The sequence below is a fragment of the Coloeus monedula genome, assembly GCF_965178545.1.
Source record: "Coloeus monedula genome assembly, chromosome: Z".
Lineage (NCBI taxonomy): Eukaryota > Metazoa > Chordata > Aves > Passeriformes > Corvidae > Coloeus > Coloeus monedula.
This window is the reverse complement of record NC_138822.1, coordinates 82,623,999-82,640,889: the sequence shown is the minus strand read 5'-3', so window position 1 is coordinate 82,640,889 and position 16,891 is coordinate 82,623,999. Positions and strand designations below refer to the sequence as shown.

At 48.5% G+C, this 16,891-nt stretch overlaps 1 protein-coding gene across 1 annotated transcript in view; it reads right to left on the bottom strand.

The window, feature by feature from the left end:
- Nucleotides 1-3,880: 3,880 nt before the first annotated feature.
- The window catches only part of ARK2C (arkadia (RNF111) C-terminal like ring finger ubiquitin ligase 2C), a gene marked incomplete at its 3' end in the record, with an annotated part of 50,572 nt that continues 37,561 nt past the window's right edge, over nucleotides 3,881-16,891 (bottom strand). Inside the window, exons 2-8 of the mRNA XM_082301226.1 lie at nucleotides 14,503-14,812; nucleotides 12,435-12,560; nucleotides 8,134-8,263; nucleotides 7,026-7,130; nucleotides 6,443-6,538; nucleotides 5,137-5,243; nucleotides 3,881-3,998 (exon numbers count right to left, since the gene is read on the bottom strand). Coding sequence (XP_082157352.1) covers nucleotides 3,881-3,998; nucleotides 5,137-5,243; nucleotides 6,443-6,538; nucleotides 7,026-7,130; nucleotides 8,134-8,263; nucleotides 12,435-12,560; nucleotides 14,503-14,812 — 992 coding nt within the window. The remainder of the gene's footprint in view (nucleotides 3,999-5,136; nucleotides 5,244-6,442; nucleotides 6,539-7,025; nucleotides 7,131-8,133; nucleotides 8,264-12,434; nucleotides 12,561-14,502; nucleotides 14,813-16,891) is intronic.

Here is a 16,891-nt window from a genome sequence, read left to right as displayed (position 1 = left end):
GTCTCAGAGCTGGGTTATAGCCAGTGCTCATGGCAGGTGTTGCAAAGAGATGGCAAATGGATCCCGTGTCCATCCCAACCGCTCTCAGCTAGACAGGGTGTCACAGGATCACAGAATGGTTCGGGCTGGAAGGGACCTTAAAGCTCAACTCGTTCCACCCCCTACCATGGGCAGAGACACCTTCCACTAGCCCAGGCTGCTCCAAGCCTCATCCAATTTGGCCTTGCACATTTCCAGGGATGGGGCAGCCACAGCTTCTTTGGGCAACCTGTGCCAGAGCCCTCCTAGTCTCTGAGTAAAGAGGTCAACCCCTAATAACTGCATGGAGTCCCTCAGTTCTGTTGTCTCCAAGCTCAGGCTCACCCTATTGCCTCCTTTACCCCAGCTGGGCGCACACACAGAGGGTGAAAAGAGCCAAACCGAGCACTGATAGACGCCAAAAATTACACAAACCCACCACACCTGGGCTTCCTTCCTCCTATTTTGACACAATCTGCAGAGTCTTGCATTAAAGGCATGCATTGCCCCAAGCACAGCCTTGCAGTGGGGGCCTGCTAGGTGTTATTGCAGGGTCACACAAGCAGCAGCAGCAGCAGCAGCAGCAGCAGCAGCATCACCAGAGGCGTCAGGGACAGGGCAGTACCAAGAATCAACCAAAACATTTTGGTTTATGCAGAGCGTCGTTAATCGCCTTCAATGCGCAAGGACACAAGTGAAAGGATCACCAGAGTTTGATTATGAGTGCAAATAATATTCATATATATGTGCTAAACACAGTCACTATATTGCAGTTTTCCACTATGTCACAGCATACAGAATCAAAGGTTTGCATTTTTATGGAATGTATCCAAGGTAACAGCACCACAGTAATACAGTTTGTAATCACACACCCTGATTTTTTTCTCTTTTTTTTGTTTTTTTTTTTTTGTTTGTTTGTTTTTGACAAGATAAGCATTACCCCCCACATCCCCTGTTTAATTTTTTTTAAGTACCGATGCATGCAAAGCATTCCATTCCCAGAAACGATGCAAAAATGAGGTAATAGGAGTAATAAAAAAAATTAGTAGTAATTTCTAAATAAATAAATTATAATTAAAAATGCAAAAAAACAACTATAAAAATAATTAAATAAGAACCCACAATATCTACAAGTTAGTCATAAATTATGATTGTTAAATATAAGGCATTTAAACTCACAAAACCCTGTAAACTATTGATGTTTTGTTTCTAAATTTCTTCTGTTGTTGTTGTTGTTGTTGTTGATGTTTGTTTCACTTTGTTTTTAAACTCATCCTAACTCGCAACCTACTTGCACAAATTATTTAAATGCAAAGGAACCTGACACACCGATACAACTCCAGACACTGTAAATTCGCACGCACCTTGGGATCAGTCACTCACACGAGACCATGGGAGTTTGGTGCTTTTCTTCACCAAAGGTTTGTTGTTTCGTTTTTTTTTTTTTTTTAAGTTTGTTCGATTTTTTTTTTTTAAAAACTGTGCTTGTTTATTAGGCAAATAGTAACACTTTCTCATAGGCTTTAAAAGAAAACACACGGTCCAGAAGCGTTCTTCGTTCCCTGCCCACCCAGCGAGGGTATCAATCCTCCTGTTACTCTCCCTGTTTCGCCCCTCCAGGTCACACCTGGACAGAGCAAACCTGCTCAGAGTGTGTTTTACCACCAAAGCCTTGCTTTGCTTGTCCACGTTGTTAGTATTATTAGTATTATCTGTAATGCTGCTTCAATGCTGGTGTACCCAGCCCCATAGGTATTCATGGGCCACTCCCTGACACATGGACATCAGGGCTGGGACCACCACATCCCCCAAGAAGCCGTCACTTGTGCTGGGTGGCAAATGTGTCATAAAGTCATGGAATGGTTTGGGTTGGCAGGGACCTTAAAGCTCATCTTTTTCCAAACCCCCTACCATGGGCAGGGACACCTTTCACTACACCAGGTTGCTCCAATCCCATCCAACCTGGCCTTGGGCACTTCCAGGGTTCTCTGGGCAACCTGTGCCAGGGCCTCTCCACCCTCACAGCCAAGAATTTCTTATGTCTTCTCTATATGTCACCATTTGTCCCCCTCCACTCCTTCCCACCTGCATGAGCACACGAAGAGAGAGGCTCCTGCACCCTCACATGGGGCTTCCCTCCTTCTCTCCCCTCTCTCATTGGGAATAAAAAAGAAATCTGTGTGGTGCCTCTGAGGCTGGTGTTTTCCAGTTACAGCTCATGTGAATCTTGCAGTTTCTCAGATGATAGTTTATGATTGAATCTACTTGGGAGAGCATTTCTCTCCAGTGAAACAGATGCTCAGAGGAGCCAGAAATCATTCCCACCACACCAGCATTTTCAATAGGTTATGTTTCTAATTCCCCTGCTGCTCCTCTGCAGCTCTTTTCTCCCCTAGTATGAAAAAAAAAAAAAGAAAAGAAAAGAAAAAAAAAGAAAACTACAGGTTTTGGTTGTGAATGTTGGTTTTCCCGAGGATTTTCCACCCGGTCCCTGCGGTTGGTGTGCTGAGGCCTTTTTTCTTCAGGAGGAGCACGGATCACAACAGCTCGCTCCTTTGGGTATTACCTCTTAATTCTGTTTTGAGTGTTAATGTGATTAAGTTTCATTTTGACAACCACTGATTACTCCGTGTGGGCACGGCCTGAAACACTTACACAAGCCCACGTGGGCGCGGGTGCGCACGCTTTGAGGCGGGTCACAGCCCAGCAGCAAGGCTCCCAAAAGAGGCAACCCCACCTCCACCCTGCCTTCCCCTCCCACACCCAAGGGCTCGTGGTCTCGGCAGTGTCTTGTGAGCATCGAGTTTTCCTCCATCCCGTTATCAAGAGATGCTTTTGCAATGGGAGAGGGGTTGGCATTTTGCACCTCTAAGCACCTCTCTGGTTATTACACCCCAAAGAACAGCTGTAGGCGCAGGCTCCCATAACCATCATTTTGGAGCAGTGCTGGCAAAGCCAACCAGCCACACAGCTCACAGAAGAAAGCATCACGGACAATTGCAATCATGTAGACAGAACTTCCTTGGATTTTGATATGACAAGCTACTTTTTTAAGATACAGAAAGCAAAGAAACAGCATCTACTCAAATACTGTGCTGCTACAGAAAGTGTCCAGCACCAGCAGACAAGCAGGAACGAAGCTTTTCCCTATTGCTTCGTTCATTTTATCCCCAATCTTTATTTTTATTTTCATTAAGCTTCTCTAAATTTGCAACACACTGTAAATGCAAGGGAAAGAAGCACACGCGGCTGAGGCAAAGAGCGCAAACCCTTCTGACTGTAAACAGGATTTTGCTTTTTCTCCTCTTTCCCCCACCCCAAGGGGTGGGAAAGTTTGACGTCTTTTTTCTCCCTCTGCAATGTATTAATCAGGCACCAAAATAAGGAATCTATGAAAAAATATTTGGTGCAAATTAGGTAACAGCAACATGTCCACCACAAGATGAGTAGGGCATCAAACACAACATTTCTTAAGCTAACATGCTCCAGCTGCCATCCATAGAAATAGCTAAAGGACCCCTAACATGTTTCTACATATTTGAGAGGTATATATACAATCCCCATTAAAAGCAGGATTGACAGGCCGGACTACAACTAGTTCCTTCATGTTCAACACTAAAATCTTCTGCAGCACGGGGTCTCTGAGCTCCGGGAATGCCAGCTCCCTTTCACTGGGCCTGTATCCTGCGTATATGTGCAATATCTCCCTACTGCTAGATATTGTATCACCACCTCCACCTCCTCACTAACGTGCCTGCAGACTTCCCCTCTCAATCAAATGGCTCAGAAGGCAAAAAATTTCGCTGCAAGGGTTTATGGCCATACGACCTGGTAAGGAAAATGGTGTGTCCAGCTAGTCTTTTCAACTGTCCGAGCCGAGCTGAGTTTCAATGTCCACCCTGCAGATCGGACACTTCTTGCTGGTGGCCAGCCACTGGTCCACGCACACTTGGTGAAAGAGATGCATACAGGGCAACCGCCTGCAGAGACAAAAATACCACTGTTAGGATGGAGGAGGCCCAAGGGACCAAGAAGAGTTGAAAAACAGCATCTGGGGCTGTTTTGAACGTGAGAAACACTGCTGTGGTGACACCATTGCTGCCAAGGTCCTGCAGCCTTTCCCAGCCATGCCAGCTCACACAGGGCAGTAGGCTGGAGATGGTGTCCTCCTTGCCTATCAGAAGACCCACACCACCCCGAATTGAGTTGTTCCAGTTATTAATTGTGCTGGCTGCTAATTTTTAACCTTTCAGGAGTGAGGTTATGCTCCAAAGCCCCTCAGTCCTTCACAGTTGTGTCACATTAGCAGTCGGGTGGCTCCACACCATTCCTACATGGGTGTCCCCAGGCAACCTGGTCACTTTTCACCTGCATCACCTTTGCCATCATCACATATCAGCTTTGTGATACAGAGGAACCTTGAACCACAAGAACTCACAGCAAGAGGATCAGAGCTTTTATTGACAATTTAAGGCTGAGAATCAGACCTGGGTACTTCTCACCTGCAGTCCCTTCAGCCATGATAGTTCAGCCCCTTGCAAATTTCTTGTCCCCATCCTCTGCCACAAGTAGAGATTTGACCCAGTCAACAGCCTGGGATGCCTGTTAGGGACAGCTGGGGTTCTGCTGGCTGGGGATGGCTCCCTGTGACCGTGTGGGCAGAGTAATCTTACTTATTCTACAATAAAGCAGCTCTGTCTTGGACACAAGCCCAGCTCTCCTGGACTTCACACTCACACTGCATTTTATCATACTTTGGTCATCTGTCAGGCTCAGATGTTGATGACCCCAAGCTCCAGATGGTTGTCAGAGACCTGTCTGACCCACCCTTCTTTGACAATTTGACACCTGGCCAGCTGGCACAGCCTGGAAGCAGGTGATCCAAATCCAGGAAAAACTGTAAAAACTTGGCCCCCTTGCTGCTGCAGGTCTTTTCCTGCCTACGGGCCATACCAATGTCCACCTACAAAGCATGTGGGTTCCCAGACCCTGCAACAGCCCAGATGAGTTTCTCAGGACAAGAACAGACACATCCCCAGCAGTGCACAGCAGCATTAATCCAAATAAACACAGCTCAGATGGCATCGAGAGGCAGAGGAGGGGATGAAAGGATCTTACCTGACGTCCTCTCCGTCTTCAAGCATGGACAGACAGATTGTGCATTTCTCGTCGGTATCTGACTCCTCGCCATCGTCTTGCTCAGCTTTGCCTTCCTGTGGTCTTCTCTGCAGCAAGGTTAAAGACATCATTTGGTTAGGCCTTTCCTTTCTAATGCCCTCCCAAGCCTTGGTAGTTGCAGGAAGATAAATAATAAGATCTCCATCTATCAGCCACATCCTCCAGCTCAGAGAAGCCAGCCCAGCCAAAACAGCCAGCAAGATGAGTGTGCCACCAACATGCTGCTGGTTGGCACCTCTCCTCCCGGGGCCAGTGGCAGAGAGGCTGGTGGCAGTGGCCCAAGGAGCAGCCTGTCCTCTGCTGCCCCAATACAGCCCCCCACCGCTTCCCTGCAGTGGGGATGGCCCCATGGTCTCCTTTGCTGGAGACTTCTCCTTGGGGGAGACCCCAAAAGTCATGGGGCCACCACTGCCAGGAAGGACAACCACTGTGTCCCATGCCAGCTTGGCCACCGGGCCGGCCCCATGCTGCACCACAGGGCAGTGCTTAGCCTGTCAGCTCCCCCTTTTCCTCTTTCCCCACACATCCATTCCTATTCATATCATTTTCCTGGGTTCACTGGAGACGCGGTGAGAGAAAAGTGCAGCAGGAGTTACCTCACATCCAACCTGGGCAATGCAACATCCCTACCCTCCAGCCGGGTAGTGACCAGCGCACAAAATTACTACCCAGACAAGTATCCTTCCCAATTTCTAGGGATATTTAGCACAACCCAAAGATGTGCCACCCATTTCCTCATGGGCAGGAGGTCAGCTCCCACAGAGGAGACACCCCTTGTGAAGCGAGGGGAGGACGAGGTCCCCCAGGCCGCGGAGCCGCCGCCCTGAGGGCGGGCGCGGGGCAGCGCCGCTTGCATGCAGAACGGGGCGGGTTTGCATGCACGAAGGCCCCTTGGTGGTGTGCACTTTCTTACCAGGTGCGGACAGGGGGGAAATTGCACCCGCTGGGTGGGAGAAGGTTGAGACCCTTTTGAAAATTTGGCCCGCAGCTTCCTAGCCTAGAAGTGAGAAACAGCCAGCTGAGCTACGCCACCGCTTCCGCCCCGGGAGCCCCGCAAGATATTAAAGCACCACTGCTGGGTTTTACATTCCTCCCACGCCTCGGGGGATGTTTTGGTTGATGGTGCCAGTTTGCCAACCCTGAGGATTGTGACCCACCAAAGTCCTTCCTTCTGCCTGCTCCGTGCCCACGGCCCTTGGCCAACTGAGAGGGGCTGGCAGCTGTGCCGTGGTTTCGGGGCACTCACCTTCTTGTACTTGTGGGGGAAGGTGAATCTCTCAATGGTGTTCTGGACGGCGCCCCGGCTCACACTGCCCAGCCTGTCCTCCAGCTGCAGCAGCTCCTGTGGCACAGGAACATCAGGAAAGTGCCATCCCCACTGCTCCCAAGGCACCAGGTCCCACCACACAACCATACCTGCTGGCAACCGAGGCTCCCTCCTGTTCTCTCCTCAGTGGAAATGTCCATCAAACCCAAATCAGCCATGCTGTAATGATGGATCTGATCCCTGGCACTTGGGATAATAACTAAGAGCTCGAGGCAAAGAGCTGGATATCCAATATTTCACAAATTAGGGTGGAATTTGAGCTTCATCTGACAGTCTGGGAAACAAAACCCCACAGATCTGGAGAACTTTGTTCACAGACATGAAAGAAGCCAGAGCCCCTAGGAGTAAACCAGATTTTTTACCATACTCAATCCCATCACTTCCCAGTTATTACTAGAATTGCTGAAAGACTCACTGCAGCTGCCACGCCACAAAAAGTACCAGAGCTTGCACAGATTCACAGCACTTAAAACATTAATAATTCCAGTCTCCAGATACGTACTTCATAGCTCTCCCGCACGGCGGACGTGTGCCTGCTTGGGTTCAGTCCCTGAAGAGCAAGCAGCTGAAGCTGAGGGTAAGGGTAATTTCTGATTTCATGAACAACCTGCAAGAAGTGAGGGAGGAAAATAAAGCCACCTGTACTTGCCCACAGGAAACCGTCGTGTACCCTGACGTAAATCTAGTGCTTTAAAAATTCAAATTGAAAGAGCAGCTTGACACCTTCACCAATTTAAGCCTTTTGATAACAAAAAATGAGGTTTTATCAAATACATTTCCTATAATGAAAAGAACATGCACTTCCTCCAAATAAATTATCTGTTATAATAATTCCTGTATCATCCATAACATCGTGGTTCCAAACTCCCAACACAGATTAGATTACAACAAAATTTTATTTCATTTAAATGGGTGAATTTCTCTTCATCAAAGCTTTGATTGTTTTTTTCTTTAAGGCTTGCTGTAGTACACAGGTGTCAGAGTCTGACTATGGCACCAGGGAAAAGCACCCTCATAGGATTTCTGAGGATGTTTTAAGGATTAGCAGTACTTGGCATCAATTAGCTCCAAATACAGCACCCTGCTAGGAGAAGGGGTAGAAAATTACCCCAGTCAGCCTGTTTTCTCATCAAACCCACCTCCACCTGTGCAAGAGGTCATGCAAAACCTTTACAGGTGGCATCAAAGCTGATGCAGAGAGCAACGACGTGATGAGAGATGGTCCTTGGGGCTGACATCAGGGAAGGCAGTCACCCACTGCCAATCCTTCCACATACAAAAAGTCCTGGGAGATCACAGTTTCTTCCAATATTAATAAAATTATTAGCATTAACTCCTGAGTCTCTCACATCCTGCACATGTTTTGCAGACCAGTTTGTCAACATGGTGCTGCAAGCAATGGACCAAATCCTTCCAGAACAGCTGAGCTTTTCTTTTCTTTCTCTAATCCAGTGCAGTGATGCAACATTATCCTTTCAGACACTCCCTCCCACGGCCGGAGATAAGTGGGATTTGCAGAAGACAGGTGATAGAAAGATAGCAGCCTTTATTTTGACTGCCTTCTGGCAGACAATGCATAAAACATTTCTCAGTAAAAACGTTTCACTTACCATCTGCGTTGAGGATGTGCTTCTGGGGAAATGGTGCATCCGAGGCGTAGCCAAGTAATGCTGATAGGGCTGGGGCACCGGCCGGACCTGGAACTGGGCGTGAGTCAGCCCCGCATCAACGCTGAGGTCCCTGTGGGCACCAGGAGGAAGACGTGGCTCTGAGTGCATGGTTGTATTCAAGGACTGCAGAGCATGCTCACAGGGCAACCTCCTTGGTGAGCTCTGGGCTGCTCTGGGCTCCTCAGCCTGGGGAGATGTCACTGCTTGGAAAGGAGTTTCCTCCGGTTTGGGGAATCACCCACCAGGCCACCACGGAGGAGTGAGGGGTTGTTTCTATGCCAGATAGCATTTGAGTTATTTGGGGTCAAGAGCTGTGCAGATGCACCCTGCTAATTTCAGAGCAAGAGCATTTTGGTGGCTCAAAATGATACCCAGGCTCAGCAACCCAGTCTGGTCAGACCAGGACCTTCCTGTGCTGCCAGCACTGCAATCTATTACAGTTTGCCTTGCATATTTTGCAGGAATACAAGTAATTACTCAAGGGACTCAACAATGAACCATTCTTGTAGTTTTTAGAAGCTAGATGGGCACTGTCTGTGGGCTTTTTTGATGTGCCTGTGTTCTCCTTGGAGGTCTCCCAGCAGAGATCATGGTAGGACTTGGAGAGTCAAAGGACACTGTGCCTTGCCTGAATCCAGCCTCAGGGTAGTGAGGGTGTGAGGTGTGAGGGTGGGGAGGCCCTGCCACAGGGTGCCCAGAGAAGCTGTGGCTGCCCCATCCCTAGAAGTGTCCAAGGCCAGGTTGCACAGGGCTTGGAGCACCCTGGTCTACTGGAAGATGTCCCTGCCCATGACAGGGGTTGGAGCAAGATGATGTTTGAAGTCCTGTCCACCCCAAACCACTCTGGAATTCTACCATCCTATGAACTCCAGAACTGTGATTTGTGCAAAAAACATAAAGGTTTTATGAGGTTGCTGTAGGAAAGTGTGTCACACAACTAGCAGGCCGACACCAATGGGGCAGGACATCCCTGATAGCCCTGCTTGCCTGAATACAGCCTGGCCCAGGCCAGCAAAGTTGGAGCTCAGCTTGGTGAATTTGGGCACTTTTATTCTCCAGTAAAATAACCCAGCTCAATCCCAGGACTTGTCATGACCAACATCATGGCTCTGCTCAATCCAATACACAGACATAAACTATAACCCCATCACCACCACACCATGTGTAGGGAGTGGGCCTAATGCAGCATTTCCATCTATAATCCAATTAGCTGATCCCTATTCTTTCCAGCCTAAGAGTCACTCGGCAAACAAGTGCTTTGAACATCATTCGCTTTATCATCACTACAAAATCCGGTGCTCTAATAACAATTGTCTTCACATTTGCCAGAACAAAGCTAATTAGAGCACAAGGGTGGCTTCCCGTTTCAGCCTCCAACTTCTCCTCCCCTGCATGGAGGACAGCAGCAGTGCATACCATGGCTTGTTAGGAGCAGCCCAGATGTGTCCTCCAGCAGCTGTGAAACTGCTTTCACCCACCAGAAGATGGGGACATGAGGGGACAGTAGATGCAGAAATCCTTCATCCAGAACAGCCTGAGCATCAGGCAGCACCACCAGTGCTCTAGAACTCCCTAACACCCGCACTAACCTGGATGAGATGATCCTTGTGGGTCCCCTCCGACTCAGGATATTCTGTGCTTCTATGGTTCTAAACAGAGGTCAAGAGAGGGACTACCTTTGCTGGCCCTGTGCTAGCCACGTGCTAGACAGACAAAACTGGGCAGAGGACAAAACACAGCACAGAAATGGCAAGAGCACAACCAGGGTGAGAACCCACAGGTCTGGGCACTCTCCAGCTCCTGTGTCACAACTTCGGATATTTAACCAATTGCTTAAGATTGTTCCCAGGTTGATGGAGGGCTCAATTGGAAATCAGGAGGCTTTGGGTCCATTCCCAGCCCCGCCGCTTTCTTGATGCGTGACCTTGATCCACTTCCTCTCTGCCTTCCCATATTCCCTGTCTATAAAATATATGTGGTAATTCATGGAGTGCTTTGGGATCAAGGACTGAAGAGATCTCTCAAAGGCGAATGGCCATTCTTAAATTGCACAAGCAATTGCAATAACAGGACTGCTGAGCTGTTTGTGCATCTAGAGCCTTAAGATCATATGTTGAGGTTCCTGAAGTGATGCTGTGGGTCTACAGCTGTGTCCAAAGCATGGAACAGTGTAGTCCCAGGGTTTGGGGCTGAATGAGCAGAGCATACTTGTTGAAGGAGAACAGAACTAACCATTACTTTCTAGTCCATGCTACATGAATGACCTCACCTGCATCTTAAAGCTCAGACGGGAGGTTCAAGAGCTGTGATGCTTGTGGTAAATGGGCTGCCAACAGCCAAGGAGTGAAATAAGACTCTATATAACAGGCTGGATAACCATCACTACACATGTGTGCAGAAGATGATTTAAGGAACCAAATGGGAGTTTATTTACTTCACCAGAAGACTTTAACTGGGGTTGGGCTGTCTGAGATGACTGATCTTTCCTCAGACTTTTCTTCCATCCCCACTTCCACTTCCTGTGGCAGTGCCCACCACCTACAGTCTCTGAGGAAATGCTGCTGCTCATCCAGGGGTAACACGTTAGAGGGGAGTTTCTATATTTGTCACTGGGCAAAACTGTTCGTGTGCCCCAAGGGAAAGTGAGTCACCCAAACATATGCCCACCATGTATGATTTCTGTCACCCCCACTCCTCGGGTTTTATAAGGCTATGGAGCAACAGAGTGGAGAAAAGGAGGGAGGAGGAGGGCATTTAGTGATGCTTTATCAGATACTTCTAATGATTATAATTAAGCACTCTGAGCTGAAAGAGAGGCAGAAAGAATCGCTCTATCCAGATGGTACATGAACTGCTTTGCAAACCAATATGAACAATGTCACCCCGACCACATTCAGCCCACAGGAGTGCCAGTAATGGGAACACCTGAGAAGAAAATTGCAGAAGGATGTGGTCATATTTTAGGTTGTGTATTGTGTGCTGAAGGGGGAAAAAAACAACAACCCTGGGTTAAAAGGACTTTTCATTTGCAGAGTGAAGTGCTCAGATGTTAGGAAATGCCATCATTAAGATTTCCTGTGCCATTTTATTTCGGTCCCCTTGTGCAAATACATTGCGATTGTCTCTAATTACAAGTTCGCATGCTATTTTCTCCATTCAGTGCACAGAATGGACTTCACTCAGCTTACAAGCAGCTACTCAGAAGTATGTTTTTATTTTCTCATTCTTTCAACCAGGTTACCATACTTTATTAACTGTTCAAGAGCTCTCAGCCTGCTCTGAAAATGAAATTAACAATTCCCTGCAAAGCTTTTCCAGGGTATTGAACACTACAGTTGGAGGATGGTGAAGAAATCTCCATTCACACCACCCTACATTGCAGGGTAGCATGGTTCTCCCTAATTTGGACCACAGAAAACATTATTGCCACTGGGTTTTGAGTGCTTGAAGGACAGCAGAAGGTCTAGTTCAGGCAGACAATGGTCTACCAGGAAAAAACCCTGTCTGTGCCCTGCAGCATGAAGAGCCCTTGGGAGAATTCATGCTTGGCTTCACTCTAAACCTGTTGGTGAAAAGTTATGAGCAACAGCTATGAAGTGTGCCTAAAGAGGAGCAGTGGAGCTGGGGAAGGGTCGGGAGCACAAGTCTGATGGGGAGCAGATGAGGGAGTTGGAAAGGGGTTTAGCCTGGAAAAAAGGAGGCTCAGGGGGACCTTCTGGCTCTGCACAACTCCCTGACAGGAGGGGGCAGGGCTCTGCTCCCAGGGTAAAAGGGACAGGACAGGAGGGAATGGCCTCAAGTTGTGCCAGGGGAAGTTTAGATTGAATATTAGGGAAAATTGCTTCATCCAAGGAGCTGTCCAGCAGCCCTGGCACAGCTGCCCAGGGCAGTGTTGGGGTCCCCATCCCTGGCACGATTTAAAAACCGTGTGGATGTGGCACTTGAGGACATGGGCTAGTGGTGGCCTTGGCTGTGCTGGGGAATGGTTGGACTCAATGGTCTTAGAGGGCTTTTCCAACCTGAATGATTCAATGATTCTACTTATATAGGAGGCTTTCACACTCACAGCCCTCTCAGAGATGAGTTTTCCCTCTGCACACTCCCCACACTGTAACTGCTGAGCTGACTCATTACCTTTCATCAAAGCCCTGATCCCTGATGGCATTTTTACAACACCTGCAGCCTTCACAGGAGTTTTTAAACACTTCATTGGATGCAGCAGTGAAATGGGGATCACTTACCAGTCTGTGCCCTCTGCCAAATACCTGGGCTGGGGCCCCATGGGCTGTGGAGTCTGGAGTTGGTGGCTGAAGTCGAAGCTGGGGTGTAGGCGGTGAGGCTGGACAGACATGCGCTCTTGGGCCCGCCTGCGGGAAAGAGAGCAGCAACAGGGTCAGACAGGGGTGGGCACTGGAATTTCTGTCAAGAACCCATGGGAAAACCCCAGTGGCTGGGCTTGTGAATAAGTGTCCAAAGCTAAACACTCCAGGCAGGTGTCAGGGATGATGGGAAGAGGAACCCAGGGCTGTCATTCCCTCGTGGTCATCACGTAGCAATCCATTCTCATGCCCTGTGGCACCCAAATATGCTCACTCTGCAGAAGATGTTATTTGCTGGCAATATGGAGAGAAAAAGAGGAAACCAAACAACTTCTCAGCAGCTTCATGCAGTTTGCACTATTTTCTTTTTTGCCACAGTCAGCCCCACAAACAACACACAAGATAAAATGTGCCCCTGCTTCAGCCGTTATCCATCATCATAAAGAAGCTGCAGGTTGTCTCCTCTCCCATGCAGTCCATAAACTCCTGGGGAACCTCATTCATAACCAGATTACTCAGGAGTGACTGAAAGCAGGATTTACTCTCACTGGCCTTTGCCAACATTTCTTTGGATGATGGACAGGCCAGGCTGGGTTCCAGCTCCTTCTCCCTGTGCTCTGCTCCCACTGCAGGCAGGAGAAAATACAGCAAGATTTTTCTAGGGATTTGAATCTCATGATTATTGCTTATTTGAACTGCTCAGGGGAAGAGCATGTGCTGCTTGATCAGTGTCCACATTTGGCAAGAGACAAGGTGGATGCACAAGCAGGCTCTGCATTACAGACAGACTCATACCCTTTGCTTCCTGATGAGTTACCACTTACCAGTGGAGGCATCGCAAAGCAAATCTTCAGGAAAAAAGTAGGGCAAATGGAGCAGGCAACTGCTAAGTAAATAACTTTTCATGCAGCCACAGTTCAGAGGCTTCACTTTCAAAGGCATAACCTGTATTCCCATTACTGGGACCTTCTGCCCCACACCTTTAAGGGTCCAGACATCCTCCTCCATTGCAGCTGTGCTTTCAGAGACAAGCACTGGCAAGAGGTTCCTGCCTTTTTCCACACCACAGCCCACTTGCAAATACAATACCGACAGCATTTACCAAAGCAGATCCTGTGTGGAGTTGTGCTCTGTGCTTTTATTTGAATTCAGCTTATGACTAAGAGATAAACACTTGTATCATCAGTTCCTCAGCCTTGAACATACTTGCTACCCAATTATTAGCTAATCATTAAATCCACCTAAAATCCAGCTTATGCACAGCAAAACAATGATGAGAAGAACACACAATTTTCAGACAGAAAGGGCATGGAATGAAAGGGTTTCCTATCCGTAGCATTCTTTCCAAATGAAGCATCATTGCAAAGTCTCATCCTCTGATTCTTGATCCATGGGTACAACCCACAAATAGCTTCCATATGTTTCCAGAAAAAATCACTCCTCTCTCAAGAAACACAATCAAGACAAGGCCAGGCATCCATTTCCATCTCTGCTGAGTTACAGTAATTCTCTCTGCACTGTCAGCTCGGTGTGGATTTAGGATGCTTTCTGTGACAGAGTGTGCTGCAGGTCAGTGGCATCATTCCCTCACAGAGATGGAAAGCCTACCTAGACCCTGAGCAGCAAGACCTCTGTGTGTATAACCTGATGAGACAGGTGGACACAGTCTCTTGCATGGTTTGGAACAGCAGCTACGAGGATGTAGCTCATGCACGCAGAGGCAGGACAGGACCTCTGTAACACCATCATGATCCTCCTCGGACTGCCAATAATGGGGCACACTAGAAGAGCACTGTAGGGATCCCCACAGGATTGGCACACCTTCAGGTGCAGCCTGCCCTGCAGCCTCCCTTCTGGCAGACACATTCTCAGTGCACACAGGCGAGCTCGAGAAGAAAACCCAACACCTCCAGCACTGCTGGGGTTTCACAGGCCGTGTGAGGTTGACGCAGCTCCTCCACATCCTTTGGTGAGAGCGGGATCCCCTTACCTGGGATGGGGCATGAGCCGGCGGTGCTGCGCCTCGAGGAGCTGCTGCTGGAGGAGGTATTGCTGGTGTAGCGCCTGAGGTAGGAAGGAGGGCCCGGCGACGTCCTGGAAGGGCAGGGCTGGCACCGGCGCCAGGGGCTGGTGCAGGGGGCCGCTGTGCTGGTGCGCGGGGGCCATGTGGGGAGCCAGCCCCGGCTGCGGCTGCACCGCGTGAGGCAGGGCGAAGTCGGCGGAGAGCGGGGGCTGGGGACCCAGGTGGAAATGCCGGCAGGAGGTAGCATGGGCATGCTGAGACCTTTGAAAGGGAGCACCTGGAAGAGAAGAGCACAGCGGTCACGGGGGCCGGCGGCGGCCAGGGCAGACCAGCCCCATGCTTGCCCACCCATGGCAAGGGTTGGGCAAACGGCTCTTACTCTCCACTTCCAGAAGGTTCATAAAAAAACGCCAATAAAAGAGAACAAGCCAGTTAAAGTTGATTACAAGAAAAAATGCTGATTTTGACTAATGGTATTACTCCTCCAAGAAACATTGGAGCCAAAACATAGATTTGGGTTCAAAGTCTCTTTTTGGCTCCAAGTTGAAGTGTGTAGTGATGAAAACTGCTTTGAGCTTGTTTTGGCTCTCCTGTCTTAAACAGAAAAAGAACAAAAGCCTTAATAGAGCCCGTGGAGGTAGAACAAGGAGCGATCGTTTTAAACTAGAAGAGAGGAAATTCATACTAGATAGAAGGAAGACATTTTTGTGCTGAGGGTGGTGAGACCCTGGCACAGATTGCCCAGAAAAGCTGTGGATGCCCCATCTTGGAAGTGTTTGAGGCCAGCTTGGATGAAGTTTGGAGCAACCTTGTCTAGTGAGAGATGTCCCTGCCCATGGCAGTGGAGTTGCACTAGATGACCTTTAGAGGTCCTTTCCAACCCAAACCATTTTATGATATACACTCAACACTTAAGGAAATATCCAGAAAACAAATCCTGTTTTGTAAAATATTTGGGGTTTGGATATTATCTCACTGAAGTTTTGAATGTTTTCCCTGAATTGCAGACTTTCCCTGCAAGTCATTTCTTTGCCTCTCTAAAAATGTCTCATAGGCAAGGAAATAATCTTTAATAATCTCTAAAAAATTGCCTCACACTGACTTCAGGACGTGAATGAGACAACTTCCACCTCTGAGAGCAGGGATGAAGGCCCTGTGTGATTGCTGAGATCCTTCGACAGCCTGTCCTCATGAGCTGCATGCAGGGAGAGAGCAGCTGCTGGAAACACAACACAGACTGCTATGAGACCAGTCCTGAAGCTGATGGGAATGAGGAAGAAATGAGGTGTGAAACATATCCATAGTGGAGGCATTTTGCAAAACATCTGGCACTGGCTTACACCTTGCTCAAGATCCTTGCTTGGACAGGCCCTTGGCCCAATCCAGCGTGTTAATTCCTACATTCCTGGAGCATTTACAGGAATCACCCAAAACTTCTGGCTCTTAAACTAGGGAAAGAGTCAACTCAGAGATGAAGGATGAGACTTGAGTGAGGCTATTAGGGATGCCTCTTTGCTGATGATCAGCCCCAGGATGGAACACCTCCCCTTTTACAGAGTTTTGAACACCCCATCTTCCTCTTTCTGTTTTAATCTTTGCGAATAGTACAAAATATCCTAGAACAACAGCACCAAGAGACACTACATCATCCCAAAGCACAAGCACGTACATCATGCCTTCTTCACCAGACCCCTTCTGCTCACATCTCCCTGCCAGGCAGGGCCAGTCCATCACAGCAGCTCAGGGAGTCCCAAGTGCTCTCTGGTCATGTCCATATGGAAACAGGAGAGGCTCACAGCAAGTCAGATGCCAGCAGGAGAAACAACAGGAGAGGGGCTATCAGAAATGGATAGTTTGCAAAGCTGTGCATAATTACACACAGCATCTCTTAAATACAAACTAATCCTCCACAGTGCCCGTCTGAGAGAGAGCAGGTTACACAATACATGCCACCCACAGCAGTGCTTCTTGAGGTGATAATTTCCCCTGCTGTCAGATAACAGCATGATTCGACCACGATATTAATTAAAACCAGAGGTGGTGGGATCAGACCTGCTGTTCCTCAATGACAGATCTGCAAACCCAGGCCAAAGAACCATTCATATACCCCGTTCCCCTGCAGGCTGTATTTGTTGCTGACGACCTGGCCCAATTCGCCACCAACAGGTAAAGGCTGAGTAATGAAATGGAGATCCTGCACTTCCCTGACCCATTGCTGAAGGGAATTGTGAGGAGAAACCTCCTGACTGCTGTGTTTGCTTGATACTTGCCATGTAACTCATGGTGAATTGCTCAACCTCTGATGGCCATGTGTCTTCCCAATGGAAAACTGCTGCAGCAGGTCACAGGCGAGCCA